The sequence below is a fragment of the Halichoeres trimaculatus genome, unplaced genomic scaffold, assembly GCF_033239565.1.
Source record: "Halichoeres trimaculatus isolate MK-OKI-2021-1 unplaced genomic scaffold, fHalTri1.1 fHalTri1_scaffold_16, whole genome shotgun sequence".
Taxonomy (NCBI): domain Eukaryota; kingdom Metazoa; phylum Chordata; class Actinopteri; order Labriformes; family Labridae; genus Halichoeres; species Halichoeres trimaculatus.
Window position 1 is genome coordinate 31,530,518 of NW_027437194.1, and position 23,883 is coordinate 31,554,400.

At 41.0% G+C, this 23,883-nt stretch overlaps 1 protein-coding gene across 1 annotated transcript in view; it reads left to right on the forward strand.

Annotated features, from left to right (window-relative positions):
• nsmfa (NMDA receptor synaptonuclear signaling and neuronal migration factor a) overlaps positions 1-23,883 on the forward strand; it is a 97,668-nt gene that overhangs the window by 38,225 nt on the left and 35,560 nt on the right. Inside the window, exons 7-8 of the mRNA XM_074690473.1 lie at positions 7,152-7,204; positions 9,503-9,592. Of these exons, the coding sequence (XP_074546574.1) occupies positions 7,152-7,204; positions 9,503-9,592 (143 nt within the window). The remainder of the gene's footprint in view (positions 1-7,151; positions 7,205-9,502; positions 9,593-23,883) is intronic.

Sequence of the window (23,883 nt, forward strand, 5' to 3'; positions counted from 1 at the left end):
TAATAAACAGTATACATGTACACATACTTATACATGTAAATATACATGTTCACACTCATATAAATATATATATATATATATATTAATGCATGCTTTTCAGTACATTCTCACATATTACACTCAATATCAGAGTACAAGGCACCAGATAAGGCACAGTAAGTACGTGTAGATATAGGGTACACAAGCAGAAACAATCGAGGTCCAGACCAACTGAGTCCAGAAGAGAAAGAGAATTAATAACAAGAGAAGGATGTTTGGGAATATATAAGTGGAGATGATTAAAAAATAGGAAAAGAGGAAACAGATCTAAGTGAGTGGGGTAAGTTGTTCTAGTCTGAGAGGGCTTTAAATTGAAATGCAAGATGTCCAATTTCCTTCCTAAATCTTGGAGTTGAGAAAAATCAGTATGTCTTAGGTTATATTGTGAATTTAAAGGAATTAGAAACTGCTTTAAATATGGTGGGAAATTGAAATGTATACATTTAAATGTAAATAATAACCTATGAAATTTCCTTCCGTCCTTGGGGGCCAGCCAGTTCAAGGATTCATACATTAAACAGTGGTGCGTCCTGTATGGACACCTCAGGACAAATCTCCAAAGACTATTATAGAAGACATTGAGAGGAATAGGGTTTGTTTCTGGGGTGTTGCTATAGATAACATCGGCATAATCAAGGACTGGCAGTAGCAACTGTGTTGAGATTCTTTTCCGAACTTGCAAGGAAAAACATTCAACAGAGTGATAGAGTGATAATAGACGACCATATATTTTCTTAGAGATTGAATTGATGTGAGATTTCAAGGATAGCTGCGAATCTAGCCATAAGCCTAAAAATGTGAACTTTTTTACTTTCTGTAATGCTGTTTCTTCCAGAGAATGTATTGATAGAGGCAGGGAATTAGATCAAAAACAAAAAAACATAGAATAGTTTTTTTTTTTCTTATTCAGAAGAAGTTTGTTGGCTGAGAAACATTTTTGGACTAAGTTAAAATCAGTTTGTAATGAAAGTTTGATCTGAGAAATGTCCAATCCGGAGGAGTGTATTACAGTGTCATCTGTATATAGTCAAGTCAAGTCAGTCAAGTCAGCTTTATTTATAGAGCACCTTCAAGAAGACAGCAGTCGATCAAAGTGCTGTACACAATACATTGAAATAAGTATATATAACAATAAGAACAATAAAAAACATAGAAAAACATTGTAATAAAACACTAAAAATTTAAAAATTAAAAACTAAGGTACCTGTGATTTGTAGGAGCTCATTGATGAAACGCCAGGGAGAAAAAGTGGGCCTTTAAGGAAGATTTAAAAATCTCTATGGTCTGGAAGGCTCTTATATGGATCGGGAGACTGTTCCACAGTCTAGGGGCAGCCGCTGCAAAGGCCCTGTCACCTCTTGACTTAAGTCTGGTTTTGGGAACCTCCAACAGCAGCTGGTCAGAAGACCTTAGGGCTCTGGTTTGGGAGTAGAGATGTAGCACTTCAGACAGGTACAGAGGGGCAAGACCATTGAGGGCTTTAAAAGCAAATAAAAGAATTTTAAAATCAATGCGAAAACGAACTGGGAGCCAGTGGAGGCTAAAACTGGTAATGTGGTCACGTTTTTTCTTGCCTGAGAGGAGTCGAGCAGCAGCGTTCTGAATGAGCTGAATGCGGTTAATTGATGACTTATCCATGCCAATGTATAAGGAGTTACAGTAGTCCAGTCTACATGTGACAAAGGCATGGATAGTCTTTTCAAGATCTGCCTGTGAAAAGTAGGCCTTAGTCTTAGCTAATAGACTTGCTTTAACAACGGCACTGACCTGCTTATCAAAGTTAAAAGAGTTATCAAAGATGACACCAAGGTTCCGAACATTAGTCTGAATGTTAGAACTCAAGGGGCCCAGATTTTCAGCAAAGCAGGCAGTTGTGGGGGTGTATCCTCCAAAGAAAATGATTCCTGTCTTAGATTCATTAAATTTGAGAAAAATTTTCCCTCATCCAAGCCTTCACATCACTGAGGCAATCGAGAAATGCCTTCATAGTGTCCTGGCCTAGCGATCTAAGTGGCATGTATATTTGGACATCGTCAACAAAACAGTGAAAAGAAATTTTATGCTTCTGAAAGACATCCCCAAGTGGCAACATGTACAGAAGGAAAAGAATAGGATCTAGGATGGATCCTTGAGGGACTCCACAGGTCAGTGAAGCCACATCTGAGGAAGTGTGGCCTAACTGAACAGAGAATGTCCGCTCTGCCAGGTAGGACCTAAACCAGCAGAGGGCAGAGCCTGTGATGCCTACATAATGCTCAAGACGCTGAAGAAGAATACCATGGTCAACGGTGCCAAAGGCAGCAGACAGGTCTAAGAGCATCAAAACAGCAGGGCTACCAGAGTCAACAGCTAAAAGCAAATTATTAATAACTCTCAGCAGTGCAGTTTCCGTGCTGTGTCTGGGTCTAAAGCCAGACTGAAACTTTTCATGAATATTGTGCTTGGTTAAGAACAACTGCAGCTGGACATATACTGCTTTCTCTAGGACCTTTGATAAAAACGGGAGCAGTGATATAGGCCTGAAATTAGAGAAGTCAGAGGGATCAAGATTCTTCTTTTTGAGCAAGGGTTTGACAACAGCATGTTTCAGAGCTACAGGGACATGACCTGAGCTAAGACTGGTGTTGATCAGCAACAGAACATTAGCTCCAACTGTGTCAAAGACTTCCCTAAGATGACGGGGGGAGCCATGTCAGAGGGGCAGTTAGTTGGACTCAAATGCTGAACTAAATCAGAAAGTTGACAGAGGGTCAGAGGCTCAAACCAGTAGAAGATGGTGGTGCGTAGAGCAGGAGCAATGTCTAAAGCAGGCCTGTCACTTGTGCAAGCTGGCCTGAGGGCAGCAACCTTACCAATGAAAAACTGTAAAAAATCATTACACACAGAAGGAGATGGTACAAGAGGAGAGACATCACTAGGATCAACAAGAGAGTTCAGAATGCTAAATAAGACTTGTGGCTTATGGCTATTGTTTGCCACTAGGGTGGAGAAGTAGGCTGTTTTAGCAGCTTTGACAGCTTTTTGATAGTCAGAAAGGCAGCCATGAAGAATTTGGCGGGATACAGTGAGTCTGTCTTTCTTCCATTTCCTTTCAGCACGTCTGCAAGCACGTCAAAGAGTCTGTGTAGATTCATTCAACCAAGGCTGTGGACATGCTTTTGGACGAATAGGCCTGAGAGGAGCAATACAGTCCAAGATCTCTGTACATGTGGAGTTGAAAACATTTAAAATCTCATCCCCACTGAGACCACACTTATCAGTCTGGGACTTACAAGACTCGTTAAAAGTAGCGAAACTGAGAGGCGGTTAAAGGACTAATAGCTCGCCTGAGTCACAGAGGGGGCAGATGGTTTATCAACTGGACATGGCAGTGTTAAGGTGAACAGAACAGGCAAATTATCAGAAATACATGAGGTAGCACATATTTCACTGATGGGGATAGATAAACCACAAGATAGGATAAGATCCAAGCTGTGCCCCTTTTCATCTGTTGGGCCAGATACCCACTGAATAAAATCAAGAAAGTCAATCAAAAAGTCTCTGGCCAGAGGATGGGACTCGCAGCACACAGGAATATTAAAATCACTGCAGATTAAAATATGGTCATAATTCACCACAATTCGACAGAAAATCCGCAAAATAGTCAATAAAGTCTTTGCTGTGTCTCGGCGGACGATAAACAACAACGCAGAAGACGGGAGAAGGCAGTTTCAGTTCAAAGAGTTGTGGGCTGAGATAAACATCACTTGAGGTCGGATTTAAACACCACGCTGCCGCCGCTGCCCATTTTGCGGGGCGTGCTAATAGGAAGGCGTTCGGACAGCAGCAGCGGAGAAGGCTCCAGAAAGATAGTCCGGATCCACCGATGGTTTAAAAGCCGGACAGGACGAGCAAATCCAGGACCTGTGCTGTGCGCTTTTTTCGGTGGAGAGGAAGTAGGCAAGGCGGCCGTGATGACAGCCGGTTGATTGAGGCTTCATTTTAAAGTGTGGATTATGATCAGGCATATATCTACAAGGGAGACTTTTTCAAAATCACTTTCAAACTCCTCAAAGCCTCTTTAACTATAGTGTTAAAAAAAGGGTCATTCAATGAATTCTCTTCACTTTTTATACATAGGTTTTTTTTATGTTATCTAAATATTGAAATGCTTTTTTCACAGGGAATAAAACATTACAATAATCTATGACGTTGCTATTTCATATTGTGTTGTGCTGCTGAGCTAGTTGGCTACACATGTTGTGACAAAGGGCTCTAATTTCGTGGCACAGCGCAGGGGGCGCAAGCCTGGCGCAGCCTGCGCAGTGCTAATTTCGTGCAGCGCACCGCCGTGCGCTGCCAATTTGACAATTTGGTAGACCGTCTGCGCAGAGATGGGTGTGACGGCGCGCTAGGGGGAGTTGACGGCGCACCAGGGGGAGGTGTCAGCAGATTCATGTTGGCGCAGTGACAATTTCGTGCCAAAAAAGTGCGCTGAAAGCTCACCAGCTCCAACCTGGTCTATCCTCGGCGCAAGGCGGAGCGCACCCCACGCAGCTGTAATTTGGTGACAGGCGCACATGTGTGCACATGTCAACAAAGCCTCAGAGGCAGGTTTCCAGAGTGTCAGGCACATTTTAATGCAGTAAACAATCACAGCAATCACTATTTAATGTAACCGTCTGAACCAGCATATACATTTATAGCTATATTAATTTTCCTGTCACATCTGATGTCAGATTAAAGCCGTTTGTCATAATGGAAAGTTAACCTGACGGCAGCTGGAAGTTTGATGCACATCTTACAATTAAACAATAAACAGCCTTAACATCTGATACAGCGTAAATACCTGGTTCTCTCGTTTCATTTAAGTCAAAGAAAAGAGGGAGAGAAAAGATGAAGAGAAAAAGAAACAATATAAATGTATGTCACTCAGGATTTACCCGTGATTTCCCATATTTCTCTGTTTTAGTCTTTATTTTCAAAGTGATCTAAAAGGATAGAGTACATTATTGTAAGGAGGATGAGGTGGAGACACTGGGAGAGTATACAGTATATCACCAAAGGTTCTGCTATTTGGTGATGACAAACCAGGAGTGCAGGTGGATCAGAAGTATTCTGAATGGATAAGCCAGCTGTCTAACTGTCTCTTAATTTTGTACTCCTATTAATGACAAAGGAACAGATTAAATCTGTACCGGGAGCTGGCCCACACGGTGACGCGCTTCATGTCCTCTGATGTGCCCCGCTTTCCATTCTACTGCTACGGGGACAGCGGCTCTGACAGTCTCCTCTACCAGCACTGTTTCCGCGGTGCTAGAGATCAGTCAGACCAATCAGACGCTGTGGCTCGGCTGCAGGGCATTTAAAGGCGAGGAGAAGCGCTCATTTGATTGGTGAAAACAGCGCTCGGCTGTGTTAAACCCACTCACGCCTTCTCTACTCCCTCTCTGCGATTTGCGCGGAGGGAGGCGTAGATGCGCAGCTCTGCGCTCCTCTGCGCCTTGACTGCGCCTCTCTTGGCACTGCAGGAAACTTGCAAAGTGCGCCGGTCACGCCCTGTGCGCACGGCGAAGGCTGGTGCAGGGCAGGTGCGCGCCTGCGCCTGCGCCTGCGCCTGCGCCTGCGCCTGCGCCTGCGCCTGCGCCTGCGCCTGCGCCTGCGCCTGCGCCTGCGCCTGCGCCTGCGCCTGCGCCTGCGCCTGCGCCTGGTCTACGAAATTATAGCCCTAAATGTCAAAAGATTTACACGGATTGTCAGTTATTTTCCTCTGTGTTAAATTTTTCAGGTTTACGCGCCACATCTTAGAACAATACGAGTTCATTAATAACAAGATGCATAACATGAAGCATAGGGGAATTATACTACCAACTGTCCTGCTCCAAAAATTTCAAAGCAATGGTGCAGAATCTGTGGTGCAAAATCATGCAACAGACTCAGAGCTGGACTAGCAGTATAACAAGGAAGCTGTGTGTGCATCCTGTGTTGATACATCTGATTTATGTCTAGTGCTCTTGAGGGACACTACTGTAAATGTAGTGGCAGAGATCAACTGAATGCACTTAGCTGAAAGCTGTGAATCCAGAGGTTTCAGGGTCAGTGACAGCTACACAGTTGGACAGCTGCAAGAATATGTGTGATTCATTATAAACTGCATAGTAATAGGAGGAAACACGTAAATGAATACAAGTATGGAGAAATGCTGTACAATATAATAAACTAATAAAACATACACATATGCCTACAAACGTGTTTGTTGAGCCAGGAATTTATGGCCAGTCATTGTAGTGAAATGGAGATTAAGTCTTTTAGATTTTATGGAGCAGCTTTTAGGAAAACAACAGCAGCTAGCAAAGGCATCCAAGTCTGCATCTAGTAATTAAAGGCTAAACTTAGCTTCCCTTCTTAGGCCATGTCAACACGTAGCCGGGTATTTAGGAAAACGCACGAAACCGCAGTTTTATGTCACCGAAAACAATGTTTTCTAAAACCCTGGCCAAAGTGGAGATTTTGGAAAACTCCGGTTTCATGGTTTCGTGTAGACACCGGTGAACAGAGTTTTCTGTTCTTAAACATCACAGCTGAATGATGGGGGCTCATTCTGGTTGGCTGACACGGGTTTTACGTCTGAAAAATCCTGCTCATTATGGGTTTGGCATGACTCGAGCCACACTCACCGGCGGATTTACCCGCTGCGTGTGGACGGAAGTATTTTAAAAAACAAACGAGGGGGGGATAGTTGTTTTTGAAAATACCCGGATACATGTGGACATGGCCTTAGAGTGTAACATCAAAATGTAACGGCAGGAAGTGTCTGAAATGTAACATAATACAAATAAAATAAGGCCCATAAAATTATTGTCTGCCTTGAACTAAGTACAGAAATACAAACCCTCCAGGTACTTTGCTGATACATGACTCCCACACTGCCTCCACAAAGGTTAATTTTGACAGAGAAATTTTTACATTTAAAGCTCTCCTTTGTTTGAACAGAATGATGACACTTATCTTCCCTCTGTCTGTCTTTCCTTGTTCGTCATTTCCCACCCACCATTCCCTCCCTCCTTTCTTTACATTTTGTTTTTTTTCCTCTGTTATCCCTCTCTGCTTTCATTTCTTTTCTCCACCCACAGGAACTTCCGGAAGCATCTTCGGATGGTGGGCAGCAGAAGGATTAAAGCACAGAGTGAGTCAGACGTGTGTGTGTGTGTGTGTGTGTGTGTGTGTGTGTGTGTGTGTGTGTGTGTGTGTGTGTTTGTGTTTGTGTCTGTGTGTCTGTCAGTCAGTCAGTCAGTCAGTCTGTCTGTCTGTCTGTCTGTCTGTCTGTCTGTCTGTCTGTCTGTCTGTCTGTCTGTCTGCCTGTGCAGATGTTTGACCCTGGCAGAAAATTAAGACCCATGTGATGGAGTGATTTCTGTGTCTTTAGCTATGTCTGTGGTGTCAGGCCGGCCTGTCGTGTGCTGTGTGAGGGTCTGTCCTGTGCCCTGACACTGACCTTCAAGTTTAGATTAATGGAAAGAAAATTATAAATGACTAAATACACTATCATAGCCTCATGCCCCAATCAATCAAACATCTATTCACTATTATCAAAGTTACATTCAGGTACAACATGAATGTGACAAGAGAGATGGAAATAAGTCACACTTAACTTAAGGTGTTTAAGTTTGATTCATAGACCGTGTGATGGATAGACTTGGTCTCAGCGATGTCAGGCATTAGATTTTAAATACAATATATTCATTAGGAACGGTAACTCAAGTGTTACAACAGGCCCCATGTCAAACAGATATAACATGCCTGCCTGTCTATTAATTTCGCTTCGCCCTTTGCTTTTTAAATGACCATTGTTACATGGCACCGATGGGGTTCTACAGCCCATGCTTCACATGTGTAGCGCTGATTTGGTTTAAACTCTATGAACCTGCGAAAAAATTATACATTTAAGAGACAAATTATCTCAGTCATAAAGGAGCAGATGCACAGAGTGTTTCAATGGATGTAAAAAGAATGGGATGACTCTCCTCTGTGTCACATGCTGGGGCATTGGCGTCTAAGCACACACTGCTCATCACCAAATAAACTTTTAGCTTGTGAAATATTTCACATCATTATCTTCATGACCACAGTTAGTACAGTTTTTGAATGCAGTTCACCTGTGTAGTAATGTATAAAAATATGAACACCTATTTGTTGTCACAAATCAGACAGAAAAAAATAAAATCAATTATTTATAAAAACATATATTTGAACATGAATATGTGAGAGGATATTTCCAAACTCCAATCACCCTGTTTGGGGAAGTTCCAAATAATGAAAATATATGAAACATATTTTTGTTGCTTACTGTTATCAGGTCAGACCCTGTGACCCTGCCATTTTTAAAAGCTTGTTTTTGACATGTTAGCCTGAACTAAGTTTCAACTTTCATCTGTCACTCACAGTATCATGGCAGTGGATCTGAATCTTATGAGATATACCAGAAGAGGATTTGATTTTTACTCCTGCTGTTAGTTTTGTTTAAGTCTTTCCATACCTTATATTTTCTTTCCTGGAGCTTGTTTCTCCTGAAATGCTTTCCTGGAGCTTGTTTCTCCTGAAATGCTTTCCTGGAGCTTGTTTCTCCTGAAATGCTTTACTGTCACATCTCACTCACTTACTGTCCATGGTCATTGAATCTGGTGATGAGACTGTCATTGTGTATTATGAAAAATCAGCATGAACAGAACATCCAACCAGATCAAGCTGAGCAGTTGGCGACATAAGATCAAACCAAAGCTTTGGACTCCTCTGTACTATAGGAGTCACATGAAGGACAAAGGTTTGAGAAAACTCAGAAAGGTTTGATAAAAAAAAGTGTGTGTTTTTTTTAAGGAAACCTGTGAACCTACATCACAAGAAACATTCTTTTGATCATTGGGAAGCGTTGAAAAGTTGACCTGACAAATGAATTGTTTTCTTCTCACGAAAAGACACTTGAACATAAAAAGAACAAGTTAAATTAGCAGTGCTTGCAGGGAGGCATTAACAAAGATCCATCACCACAGAAACCTCAGCGACCAAAGAATTTGGCGCCTTGAGGGATGCAGTTGATTAACCTTGTCAAACACTTTTAAGTAGTCTAAAAATGTTCCAAGAGGACTGTGATTACTGTTCAACGCAGGCTGGATTTTAGCAGTTTCTGCTCAGCCAATCTAGGAAACATGCAGCCCTGTGTAGTGGCAGAATAAAGAAACATGATGATGAAACGTGATGGTTTGCGTCTGCTCTGTTTGTTGACAGCTCTGTTTGTGCATTTGTTGTGTTTGTTAAGAAGAGAAGGGATGGCGCTGTATGTCCTCTATATTTGTGCTCTCGTAGCTGCATCTGCCTCTGCACCTCTGTGTTCTGGATGGTGAGTGTGTGCAGGAGATAAGCCAGTTTGGGAGCTAAGTATGAGTGAGCATAGTGTATGTGAGTGACCATCTCTCCCCGCCTGCACTAGCATTCGCTGAGCGTAGATCGAAGAGTTTCAGCCGTTCCTGGAGTGACCCTACCCCTGTCAAGACTGACTCCCCCAATGAGCCCAAAGACAGTGAGTTCACACAGATTCAGGCATGAGCATGTTCATACACACACACACACGCACACACACACGCACACACTCACATGCACACACACTCACACACACACACACACACGCACACACTCACACACATAAACACACATGCACACACATGCACACACACACACACACAAACACACACACACATATGCACACACACACACACACACAAGTGCGCACACACTCACACAAACACACAGATTTTTCTGCTGTATGACTAAGACAACTTTAGGCTAAAGGAGGTAACAGGTGAGGCGTAAAGAATCCTCAGAATCAGCTGGAGGATGGTGTTTAAGTGTAGAAAGGGCTTTACGAATGCCAAGTTTGCAACACTCTGTAAGTTCTATGCATGGCTAATTAATTAGCTGTTAGATGAGCACTTAATCCTCAGTGTTTCAGACAGATTTAGACTTTTTGTGTGATGGTTGTTAACTGGAGTAGTGAAAACCCAGATGCTGCTTTGGAATAACAGGAAATCACCACTACCAAAAAGTGCCATTGGGCTGTGTCTAAAATCAAACACTGCATTCTACAGAGGAAATTGCCATTTGTTAGTCTTGTCCAATTGTGTCCCACATTGCAGACTCAGTTTCCTTTTTTGCAGACTCAGTGTCCCTCATTGCAGACTCAGTTTCTTTTTTTGCAGACACAGTGTCCCTCATTGTAGGCTCAGTTTCCTTCCTTGTGGACTTAGTTTCCCTCCCTGCAGACCCACTTTCTCTCCTTGCAGACTTAGTGCCCCTCACTGCAGACTCAGAAGATGATAGCTTTTCTGATAATAGCTTTTAATTTGTCATTGCAAATGTTGTAACGACTCAACCCTTATCAGGTCGGCGTTAAATACACCAGGGGGACAAACTTTCAGGAAATGACAAATCCCCCAAGAAACAAACAAAAGAGGTCAAACAATGAAAAAAAACTTGGAGCAACGTTTAAGACATCAGAAATAACTCTTTAATCAAACCAAAATAAAATCTCGCCTGCGCGCCTGCGCACCCGCGCGTAATAGACATCAAACTCAAATAGCTCCTCAAGAAAAAAACCAAATCCAGTCAGTCCTATCTGTAAATAAAACCAAAAATCCTTTTCAACGAAAATAAGTCCAATTGTCTTTTTTTCACCCTCTTAAAATGTCTTTTAACCAGTTTGCGTGTCCGTTTTCCGCCTGAAATCCGTCACGAAAATAAAATAATCCACACAGGGAAAAAAAAACCCAAAACACCCCAAAAAAACGTGATCGATCAATAACCAAAAATCACTGGTATACCAGGAAAAAACACAAAAAATAAATGTTGTAAGGCTCACCCCCCTGGAAGCACTTAACCTCTCCCAGCCGGGTCGTGCTCCTCCTAGTCCTGGGAAGCGATATTCCTTATCAATCCTTTGGGCTGTAGAGGCATCGCACAAGTAAGCAACTCTGGAAGATTTCTTTTAAGAGTGATAACACTTTTCCTCCGACAGTCTTTACTTTTCTTCGGTTTTCCCGGCCCTTTCCACCGGCACGCCAGTTTCTTTGTCTTTCCTCTTCACCTACGCCTCTCCGCCCCTTCCCTGACGCCACGTCCTCCCTTTATAATTTCGTCCATTCTTTTCTTTTCATTTTCGACCAAAAATCCAAATCAAGACAGCAACAGGTACCCCGACTTCTCATACATTTTTTTTTTTTTTTTACAGGGATTTATTTTCTTTTTACTGCATTCATTTCTTTCATTCATTTCATTCATTCACAACAAAATTTTCCTTATTTAACCAAACCTTGGTCCAATCATGGTCTTTATGGTTCTATTGGCTCGTTCGGTTAAGTTGGCTTGTGGATGGTAGCTGGTGGTGAACTTCTGTGTCACTCCCCAGGTTTTACAGAGGTTACTCACTTCATGGCCAGTGAACTGAGGCCCCCTGTCTGACACAAGCTCTTGTGGGACACCAAAACGGGTGAAAATCTCATCCTTCAGGATGTTTGAAATTCGATGCGCTTTGCTGTCTTTGATGGGAAACATTTCTACCCACTTCGTAAAATAATCAACAATGACGAGAAGGAACTTGTTGCCTTTTTTACTGCGGGGAAATAGGCCCATGAGGTCAATTCCAAGCTTTTCCCATGCGGCTTCAGCTATTGTGGGCTGCATAAAACCGGCAGGTTTCTGGTTCTCAGGCTTATATGCTTGGCAGGTGAGACAGTGCTTTACATGTGTCCACACATCTGGTCTGATCGAAGGCCACCAAGCTACCTCCAGAATTCTCAAAAGAGTCTTAAGTCTGCCTAAGTGACCACTCAACGGGTTTTTGTGGAAGTAGTCCAGAAAGCAGGGAACCAGAGATCGAGGGAATACGAACTGGTATTTGTCACCTTCATCTTTAACAGGGGACTTTCTGTACAAGAGTCCTTGGATCATGGAAAATCCCACTCTGCCTGGTCTGTCAGAACTGGAATTTGAGTTTGCCATTTCCATCACATCAGGATCTTTTCCTTGAGCCTCTCGTATCTCTGACAAAGAAGTTGGAATGACTGATCTGGAAAGGGCGTCAGGGACAATGTTCTGGAGACCTTTTCTGTATTTGACTGTGAACTGAAACTGTTGGAGCCTCAAAGTCCATCTAGTCAGCCGGGAAGACGTTTTTGGGGAGTTGAAGGCCCATGTAAGGCAGCGTGGTCAGTGAAAACTGTGAAGTCTCTGCCCTCAAGGAAATGTCTCCATTTCTCTACAGCCCAGACAACTGCCAAGCACTCCTTTTCTGACGTGGAGTAGTTTGACTCTGCACCCCTCAATCCCCTAGAAGCATAAGCTATTACTTTTTCACTCCCCTCAGACACTTGAACTAGTACTGCACCTAGGCCTACCTCACTGGCATCAGTGTGTACTTCAAAAGGAAGTGAATGGTCTGGCTGAGTTAGGATGGGAGCACTGACTAGGGCCTGTTTAAGCTGTTCAAAGCTATCCTGACACTCTGCTGTCCAGGCCCACTCCACATCTTTTCTGGTCAGACGATGGAGGGGAGCTGCAATATTGGCAAAGTGAGAAATGAACTTGTGATACCACCCCACTAAACCCAAAAATCTCTGCAAGGTTTTAACATTGGTGGGTGTGGGGTAAGCTTTCACTGCCTCTGTTTTCTCTGGGTTGACCTGCACTCCTTTCTCTGACACTAGGTGGCCAAGAACTTCAGCTCTTTACACAAAAAGTGACACTTTTTGAGATTCAGGGTCAAGTTTGCCTCATGAAGTTTTTCCATCACAGCATTCAGATCCTTGAGGTGTTGCTCTGGAGTGGGGGAAAAAACAATGACGTCATCGATGTACACGAAACAGATTTTTCCTCTTAGCTCCGCCAGCACTTTCTCCATCAGACGCTGGAAAGTTGCTCCTGCATTTTTGAGTCCAAAAGGCATGCATCTGAACTGGTAGAGGCCCACAGGAGTGACTACTGCAGTCTTAGCTTTGCTCTCCTCAGACATTGCCACCTGCCAGTAACCAGACTTGAGGTCGAGAGTGCTGAAGACTGTTGCACCATGCATAGATTCCAGTAAGTCATGTATTAAGGGCATGGGATATGCATCTTGTTGTGTTTTAGCATTTAGGGGTCTAAAATCAACACAAAATCTAGGTGTCTTATCAGGTTTTGGGACCAGCACCACCGGAGATGCCCAGGCCGATTGGGACGGCTCAATAATGCCATCTTGGAGCATCTGCTCTACCTGTTCAACAATAATTTGTTGCTTGTAAGGGGACACTCGATATGCTCTGCAACGGACCGGGACCTCATCTGTGGTATAAATAGTGTGCTTTTCCACTGTGGTTTTCCCTAACCTCCCTGAACAGACTGTGGGCCAAGCTTTTAAGAGCTCTCTCACTTCCACAGGTTGATCTTCAAGCTCAGGAACAGGGTCGTTTTGTTGGGTCATGGACTTGGAGAGAGGAAGGGCCATGATCAGACTTATGGTGCGGCCACACCAAACGCGAATTTGCGGCGCGATTACATACAAAGTCTATGCAAAGACGCGTTTAGCCGCCGATTCCCCTCAGGCGGCGCGATTCGCGCGTTTGGCGCGGCGAGTTTGGAGCGTTCACGCGTTTGGGCGGTAGACGCGAATTCGCTCGAGTTCAAAATATTCCCCCACGATGTCATTGTTTTGACAACGTTGGGGGGCAACTGCCGCCTGCTCCGGCTCCAACTCCGCCGGAGGATGGAGGAGAAAACAATCTGTGCGGTGTGTCATCATCTAGAGTTATACGATACGACGTGTGTACTCTACAGAGACCAGAAAAAAAGGAGCAGGCTTGGTTGAAAGTCTCTGAGGAGACAGGTTTTGAATGTAAGTTCTGAAAACATTCGTTCCCAGCTGGATTTGCCTGCACAGGCTATCACTGAGTCCGACTGTGTTTTCCTCAGCGGAGTTTTGAGCCTGATAAAGAGGAGGAAAGTGCGGGGCAGGGGCAGAGCGAGGGAAAAGATGGAAGTTCTCTGTGCTCCTCTCTTTCCTCCACCCCTTCATTATCCCCAGGGAGACCTCCGGGAACATGGGTCGGGGGTTCGGGTAGTCGGGGGTAGGCTACGGGGGGTCGGAGGTTCGGGGGATCGAGGATGAGATCGCAGGGAACAGCCAAGCAGGGCTGGTGGATTACCAGGGAGAGGCAGCAGGCATTGATTGTGATCTCCAAAGCTTTCACACACTCTCCTGTCATGCTTTGGAAACCACAGCTCATTGTTTTTCAGATGCTCTTTTGGACTTTCGGTCTTTAAATGAACGAGCTCTCTACTCCGCATGTGCAGTACCGCGCATTCGCATGTTCGCGCCTCAGCTTGTCAAAAAAGTCCTGCGGCGAGACTCGGGCGTTCACGCGGCGCTTGACAGGCCATTCGCGCGAGTAAATTCGCGTGTCGCGTTTGGTGTGGCCGCGGCATTAGACTGGGATGAGGAGTCTGATTTTCAGGAAACTGAGATTGGAAGGGATAAAAAGTGTAACCCCTCGGGCCCTTCACTCCATAGGTCCTATCACCCAGATTTATAATTGTTGAAGTCTTGGAGAGGAAGTCCAGTCCTAAGATAAGGGGAAATGCCCGATTGTCGTCGTCGATTATGTATGTCTCTATGGACCACAACATGTCATGCCAGCTGTACAGCAACTGTATTTTTCCCACAGCCCCATGACAGGTCTTTCCATCAGCCAGGGCGAAACTTTGGTTTTCACTGGGTTTCAGTTTCTCTCCCTGATGTGCCACTTTCAGCCACTGACTGTGCCTCATGAGGGTATATGTGCATGCAGTGTCGAAAACAGCATTACACTGCACCTCTCTCACGTCGATAGGGACAAGCAGGAGAGTGGTTGGGGTTTTCCTTCCTTGTTGCATTATGGAGGACACATCAGCAGGTTTTTTAGCTGGCCATTTATCTTGTTGTTTCTTTACCATTTTTCCTTTTGCTTTCTGTTGATCCACTTTGCCCCAGTACTCTTTTGCTGATGTACAGTCTTTCTCCACCAGGGTGCCAATGGATACAAGCTGTTCCACAGAAGTGACAGTGCCACGGAGACAACCAGCTATTCTGGGGTTGCAGTTGTTAAGGATTTTCCGGACTAATTCAACCTCGGTGATTTCTGGTTTCCACCTTAGACACAGGGCTCGATAGTCGTAGGCAAAATCTCTTAGACACTGATCAGGGAGCTGCACCATGTCTCTAAGCTTCTCTTCTACCTCAGCCAGGTAGTCTGGAGGAAGAAAAGCAGCGTGGAAGGCTTCTTTAAAGTCTACCCAGTTGTGGACTTTGTTTTTAGCTACAATCCACCAACTGTGTGCTGGCCCTTTAAGGACACTTGAAAAAGCTCCGATCAGCTCTGCATCGTTTAAGGGGCAGACAGCAAGGAAGGTTTCACACTGATCTATGAAATTTAGAACATCAGCCACCTCTCTGGACCCACTGAAAGAAGGGAATTCCATCTGCACAGCTGGTTTGGAATATACTACATGAGCTCTGGTGGAATGGCTGCTCATGGAGATGTTGGGATTTAAACTGGCTGCTAACTGTGAAGTTGAGATCTGGGGTTGTGTCTCTGGACTGTCTGGCAACACTGTGGTCTGAGTGGCAGATAGAAAAGGAGAACCCTGACTGCTGTTGTTTGAACCCATGCCTGGGCTAAGAGCATCAGGAGAAAGGGACGGAGTGAGATTTGTACTGGAGGAGGCTGATGGCTGTACAGTGGTCAGAGGAGCAGTTTGGCTTGGAGTGGAGCGAACATCACATGAGTGGGGAGTGGATTCCGTTCTGTAGAAGGTCCGTGAGACAGCAGTGAGGCTGGCGCGCTTCAGCCTTTCCATCTCAGCTTTCCACTTCTCATCACGTCTCTGGAGACACTCCACCAGTTGTTCTTCAAAGTTTTTTAAAGTGGCCATCATTTTATGTTCAAGCACTTCCATATTCCTGTCTATATAGCCTCTGAGGTTTTCTTCTCTGTTCAGGGCACTACTGACTGAGTCTCTGAAATCAGTCTCAAGGAGCTTAACTTTTTCAATGACTGTACCTAAATCATTGCTCATGGTGTTTAAGACAGGTAGATTTAAATAAGAAGTGACATCTCTCTCTAACTCCTGTTCTTCTGTCTCATCCGGCTCTGATAAATAAAGTGAACTGCTCAACGAAGTTGTCTCTCCAACAGGATTTCTTCTAGTAACCCATGCATCACTAGCTCTGCTGAAAGGTTGTTCGCTAGGGTCAAACTGAATTGTAGGAGTAGAAGCCCTGGTTTCTACTTCATCCTCTCTGTGCAACTCACTGGAAACATTTACATCAACAAGTTGTGTACCATTTTCTTCATCTGCCATGTTTAGTTCGTTATGTGTCAAGATAAAGTTTCGAAATTAAAGCTTTCACAAGAATAAACGCTTCGTATTTTACACAATAGACCGACTTAAGCTTGACTTAATTCCCATTCAATACAAAGTTATCTCAAAAATACAAGAAAAACAACAATTCGATTTTCAATGTATTTTACAATTCAAACAAACTCCTTTTTGTAACAAAAGATTTTTCAAAAGACCTTTTTTCCTGTCCCCGTACGGGCCACCATCTGTAACGACTCAACCCTTATCGGGTTGGCGTTAAATACACCAGGGGGACAAACTTTCAGGAAATGACAAATCCCCAAGAAACAAACAAAAGAGGTCAAACAATGAAATAAACTTGGAGCAACGTTTAAGACGTCAGAAATAACTCTTTAATCAAACCAAAATAAAATCTCGCCTGCGCACCCGCGCGTAATAGACATCAAACTCAAATAGCTCCTCAAGAAAAAAACCAAATCCAGTCAGTCCTATCTGTAAATAAAACCAAAAATCCTTTTCAACGAAAATAAGTCCAATTGTCTTTTTTTCACCCTCTTAAAATGTCTTTTAACCAGTTTGCGTGTCCGTTTTCCGCCTGAAATCCGTCACGAAAATAAAATAATCCACACAGGGAAAAATACCCAAAAAACACCCCAAAAAAACGTGATCGATCAATAACCAAAAATCACTGGTATACCAGGAAAAAACACAAAAAAAATATGTTGTAAGGCTCACCCCCCTGGAAGCACTTAACCTCTCCCAGCCGGATTAATAGGATTAATAATTAATGGAAGGCTAGATAATATCGTTTCTCCCACTTTGACTTGCAGTTATACTCCCCCCCCCCCCCCCCCCCCCCCCCCCCTTTTTTTTTTTTTTTTTTTTTTTTTTATTTATTTATTTATTTATTTATTGATTTTTATTGAAGGATGAAGCCATACATTTAGATGAACGAAAACTGTTTTGTATATGATAATTACTTTTTTTTCTTCTTTCTATCGTTTTACTGAATTATCATTAGCATTATGATAGACATATATTCTTGCTTTTTTTTATATTTCACTTGACTTAATCTTATTAAATCAAGATAAATTAAATGGAAATAAGGGAAAAGTAAGCCCATATCTTAAAAGCTTTGAAAAAGGGGGCAGACAGATTTAAGTAAGAACTATGTGGATTTTTTTTTTTTTTTTTTTTTTAATTTATTTATTTGTATCATTATTACGATTTTTTTTTTTCCTTTTGCTTGTCTGGTTTATTCTTTGGGAATTTGTAAGATGTAGGCTATAGAGAAAATGATTCAAAACAATTATGTTAACACAAGTAGGGGTATAGGGGGACTATGTCACGTTGATGCCAATCAAATTTTGTTAAGTAGATCTATCTTTGCGGCCGGTAGAGACCGCCCTAAGGACCATTTTGGCCCCTCCAATAACGGTTATTGCTGTGAATGCAGTAATGCATTCACAGCATATGTTCTTCTGTGACAAAAAAATTTATTCTTCTTCTTCTTCTTCTTCTTCTTCCGCCCGCTTTTTTGGACCGCTAAAACTTCTGCAAACTTCAACCGATTTTCACCGTTCAAACTTCAAAACGTGTGTTTCAGTGGGGACAAGGGGGCTATGACTCTTCAGAAACTTTTCACAAATACTCTCCGAGATATTCAACGTTTTACGAAATTTCGGTCCCATAGAGATGAATGCGGAATTTTCAAAATTTCCTCCCTTCAGGAAATTATTTCAGCCTGCTTCACACCCTTCTCATTCAGTCATACATTCAGCTACAAACTCCATTCAAACTTCAAAATATTCAGCTATCTTTTGGCTCCATTCAGTGGGTTTCAAATGTTTCCTAGCATTCATAGTTACTTCACAATGACCCTTCAAAGGTCATGATGATTTTCAGCTCTTCAAGCCATTTAACATTGGTGTGTATTGGACGGAATGTTTTAGCTCAGAGTGGGAGATTCAAACGACAGAGCACGGAGAGGGGGAAACAAGACCTGAGAAACTTCTGGGTAAACTGCTCTCTTGGCCACATTTTTTGAGCTATCAACACAAATAAGCCCTCAGCATGTAAGTAGTCTTGTCCTGCTTCTGACAAAGTTGTTTTTAAAGCAAAAGGATGGAGCCCTTTTTCACAAAATGACCAACTGTCGGGCAAAGTCAGCTCCCGCACCCATGTACTCCAATGTTAATTCCTGAGGGGTTTTCTCAGAGATCAGTAAAATTACCCTCATCTATATATCGCTGTCATGGGCCTATTTCTGCATCTTTAGACATGAAATTAACACAGACAGCTTCCTCTGGGTCTCAGGATTCCTACGGTGTGATCATTTTTCTGATCGGCCCTTTGGTTTTGTCACAGTTGTAGGCAGTTTGACACCCTGATTTCAGTGGAAATGTGTTGGGAATCAACAGACTCCACCAGCTCTCTGATGGCAGTTGGTAAACAATGATCACCATGTCAACATCTGGCTTCAGATGAGCCTCAGCTAAAAGGCTGACATGATTAAAAACTTACACACAGGACACACAGAATTTCATTTTAACAACGTTTCAGAGATGAGACTTGCATTTTCCCTCAGTCAGGTCATTATTTCCATAACTGTTCTTTAAAATTTAATTAATTGCTTCAAATTTTGAAAAGATGCAGCCATTTCAACTTTAAATTCCTTTATCCATTTAACTGATTCATCCATTAGTTTCCTTTCATCCAAGAGTTCATGGCAGGCTAATTCAGCATTCTGCATTAGCAGTTGAGTGCCAGCTTTTCATGAATTATTTCAACCATTTTCAGACATAAATTCAGTCATTCATGTTTAGCATTCTGCTTTTGCAGTTGAGCACAAGCTTTTCAAGACTTAATTCAAATGATTTCAGACATAACTTTAGCCATTCTTGTTCAGAATTTTGCTTTAGCAGTTCAGCGCAAGCATTTTAAGACTTCATTCAGCCACTTTCAGACAAACCTTCAGTCATTAATGTTCAGCATTCTGCATTAGCAGTTGAGCGCAAGCTTTTCAAGACTTTTTCAACCATTTTCAGACATATCTTCAGTCATTCAGGTTCAGCTTTTGTTGCATTAGCAGTTCAGCGCAAGCTGCTTCAGCATTCTGCATTCACAGCGCAATTTCTTCAGAAATTGCTTTTCTAGTTGATAAATACTGCCTAATTTTAAGGTGGTACAATTGAACCTGTCAATGTTTTCAGGTTCTCTTCCTTTGTTTTGTTGTTTCTTTTTTTTTTTTTTTTTTTTTATTTTATCTTTTTTTATTCCTTCCTCTTCTTCTCCTTTTTTTCTTTTTACCCTCACTCTCTCTTTTTCCTTGTTTCGCGTCTTCTTTCTCCCTTATTTTTCCCCTTTCCATGCCTTTCACCTCCCACTGCTTTCCTAATCCTGAATATGCATACAAAATACTTGTAAAACAAGTTAAATTAAAATAAAGCCTCTAAACAGAGATATGAAAAACTTGAAAGTAATTTCATTAAATGTTAATGGCTTGAATAATCAAACTAAGAGGAAAAAGGTTTTTCTTCAGCTGAGGAGAGCAGGAGGAGATGTCCTCTTTCTACAAGAAACTCACCTAAAGAAAAAAGAACATGACAAATTGGGTAAGGGACAAATATACTCCAGTTCATATGGAACACAGAAGAGGGGAGTTGCTATAATTATACAACCACACATAGCATTTAAAGAAGAACAACATATATCTGATAAAGAGGGCAGATTTGTCTTAGTAATTGGAAAAATAGAGTCAATTACTGTTTCGTTTTTAAATGTATACTATCCACCGGAATTAGGACCAGAATTCATGTCAGAAATAATTGAAGTGTTAGTGACAAAATGTAAAGGAATTACTTTGATGGGCGGAGACATGAACCATACAATAAACTCTAGGTTAGACTCCTCAAATAATAAACCGAATAGAGCTGATAAAACATCATCAATCTTAAGAGGAGCAATGTCTGAATTCGGTCTAGTAAATACCTGGAGAATGCTAAACCCAACTAAAAGAACATATACATATTACTCTGGACGATTTTCAACTTTTAATAGATTAGATTATTTCTTCATGTTTAAAAAAGATGTAGAGATGATTGAAACATGTACAATTGGTACAAGGGATCTATCAGATCATGCTACAGTATCTATAACTATAAAGTTGAATATGAAGCAAGGAGAAACGATATGGAGATTAAATAACTCACTTTTACAAGACAAGACTTTTGTCGAAAAAAATCAATAAAGCCATAAAAGAATATGTAGAGATAAATGACAACGGAGATACTAATCCAATCATCATATCGGAAGGCCTTAAAGCTGTATTAAGAGGACACATAATAGCATACTGTGCACAAAAGAAAAGACAAAGACAACAACAACAGAAAGTGCTTGAACAACAAATACAAAGTCTGGAAGATATTCTAAAAAATACAAATGAAATAAGTGTCAAAAATGAATTAAAAATGAAATACAAAGAGTTGGATAAAATTCGTACAGAGGAAGTGGAAAAGCTAATGACATATACTAAACAGAAATATTACGATGGAGGACCAAAGTCTCTAAAACTCCTAGCATACCGACTCAAGGCACAGAGTAAAAAAGCATACATTACGAAATTGAAGACAGTAGATGGCTCTGGAATAATAACAGAAAAAGATAAAATAGCTGAAGAATTTGCAAAATATTATGAGAACCTTTATAAAAACAAAGGAGATAGTGACCTGAGCCTGATGAAAGATTACTTAGATAGCTTGAATCTAAAACAGGTAACAAGTGCAAAAAATGAGCAGCTAATTAAAGACATCACAGTAAATGAAATATTACAACAAATAAATAACCTTAAAATGGGGAAAACACCAGGTGACGATGGATATACCAATGAATTTTACAAAACTTTCAAAAGACAGCTGATACCACTACTCTTACAAGCATATAAATTTGCATTACAAACTGAAAATTGGGCAACCACTTGGAACTCCTCTATAATAACAGTAATTCATAAAGAAGGTAAGGATGTAACTGAATGCTCTTCATACAGACCAATATCACTATTGAATACAGATCATAAAATAATAACCGCTATTATAGCCAATAGATCAAAGGATATTGTACCTGATATAATAGATGATGACCAATGTTGCTTTATATCAGGTAGATTGCTGTCAGATAATATAAGGAGGACGTTAAATATTATAGATTATGCACAGAAATACAATACAAATCTACTACTCTTGACGCTGGATGCAGAAAAGGCATTCGACAGAGTACTATGGCCATTCATGTTTGAAATTATACGGAGCTTTGGATTTCATGAAAAATTTAATAAATGGCTGCGAGGAATGTACAGAAATCCAATGTCAAGAGTAAAAGTAAATGGCACAATATCTAGAAGATTTTCAATTTCTAAAGGTACAAGACAAGGAGATCCACTCTCAGCAGTAATATTTGCCATATGTATAGAAGGTCTAGCAGAAAGCATAAGGAAAAGTAATAACATCAAAGGAATAACGATAAATGAGGAACAACATAAATTGGCTTTATATGCAGATGATGTTGTTGTTTATTTAACATCACCAACGCAATCCTTGCCAAGTCTAATGGAAATAATTTCTGAATACAGCAAACATTCTGGATATAAGTTAAATGAGAATAAATGTGAAGCACTAACAATCGGAGAACAGATAGCCTCGAACATTCAGGAAAGATATAACCTGAAATGGAACGTAAAGAAAATTAGATATTTGGGAATATACCTTACCGGAGATATAACAACACTGTACACAGACAACTATCAAGTCCTTGAAAATAAAATAAGAGAAGACCTCAATAGATGGAAAACAATACCAGAATCCTTAATGAGCAGAGTAGAAAGCATTAAAATGATGATCCTTCCACAGTTTTTGTTTTTATTCCAAACCTTACCGATTCCCATTCCACACACTAGTTTTAAAAGATGGAACACAATGCTGTTAAATTTTATTTGGAATTACAAAAGCAAACGGAAAAAACTCAGTACAATAACTCAAACTAGAGAAAAAGGAGGGCTCAATTTTCCAGATTTAATGACGTATTTCCATGCAACTCAGATAGGCATAATAATGAAATGGATGAATAACTCAGTTCAAACAAAATGGAAAGAAATAGAAAAACAATCAATATTAATATCAATAGGAACATTACCTTATCTGAATCCAAATATATTCAAAACTACAAAGGAAATAATAGATGCATAGACAATACCCTTACAAACTGGAAAACAATTCGGAATAAGTATAAATGCAATGATAAAGTTATTTATTTGCGAGAGATAGCCAGTGATCCAGATTTTTTACCCAATAAAACAGATAAAATATTACAAGAATGGGATAGGAAGGGATTACAAGTGTACTCACAGATAATTACAAATAATAAGATAGATCCTTTTGAAACTTTAGTTAAAATATTTAATATTAATAACAACCACTATTTTAAGTACTTACAAATTAGAAGCTATCTTCTAACACAGCAGAGGAGTCAAGATCAAATAACACATACACTAATGGATTTCTTGAGTAAAAACAGAAATAGTGAAAAGATAAAAATCTCGAAACTTTATAAAATCATGCAAGAAATCAAGATACAAGAAGACATTCCTGAAGAAAAATGGGAAAATGAATTATTAGTAAAAATTTCAGATGATGACTGGAAAGAAGCATGCAAAAGAATCTTTAAAACAACACAATCTAAGTTTTGGAAAGAATTTGCTTGGAAAGTAAATATGAAGATTTTTTTAACACCGAAAACATTGTCAAAATATAGCCCAACAGGTAATGCAGAATGCTGGAGGAACTGTACGGAACCAGAAGCTAACCACACACATATTTTTTACTCATGTCCTGTGTTGAGAAGATTTTGGGAGGTAGTTCAAGTGATAATAAAAAATACTTTCAGATTAAGAAACCCCATACACCCAATCAATATCATATTGGGCCTTATCCCATTAGAAATCCAGAGGGAGGGAGATAAATATCTATACAGCATATTGCGCATCGCTGCGATGAAGCAAATCACACGTAACTGGTTGGATGTAAATCCACCATCTGTTAATAATTGGAAAAAAACAGTTGAGGAGATTAAAGAAATGGAAAGAATTACATATAAAATGAGAAATCTTGAAGATCAGTTCAATGTGAACTGGAGTAAATGGGTCTCAGACATGCATGAGTAAGGAGATGCATCAGAAAGCAACCCCCCCCCCCCCCCCCCCCCCCCCCGCCCCTTTGTCTGTATTTTCCTCCTAATTATTTGTTTATTTATTTACTTATTTTTATCTATTATTATTATTATTATCTTTTTTTTTTATTTTTTTTTTTAGTATTTTGGCAACTGCGTATATTTTTCTTGTTGTTGCATGTTTTTTTTTTTTCTTGTTTGTTTTTTTTTGTTTTGTTTTGTTTTGTT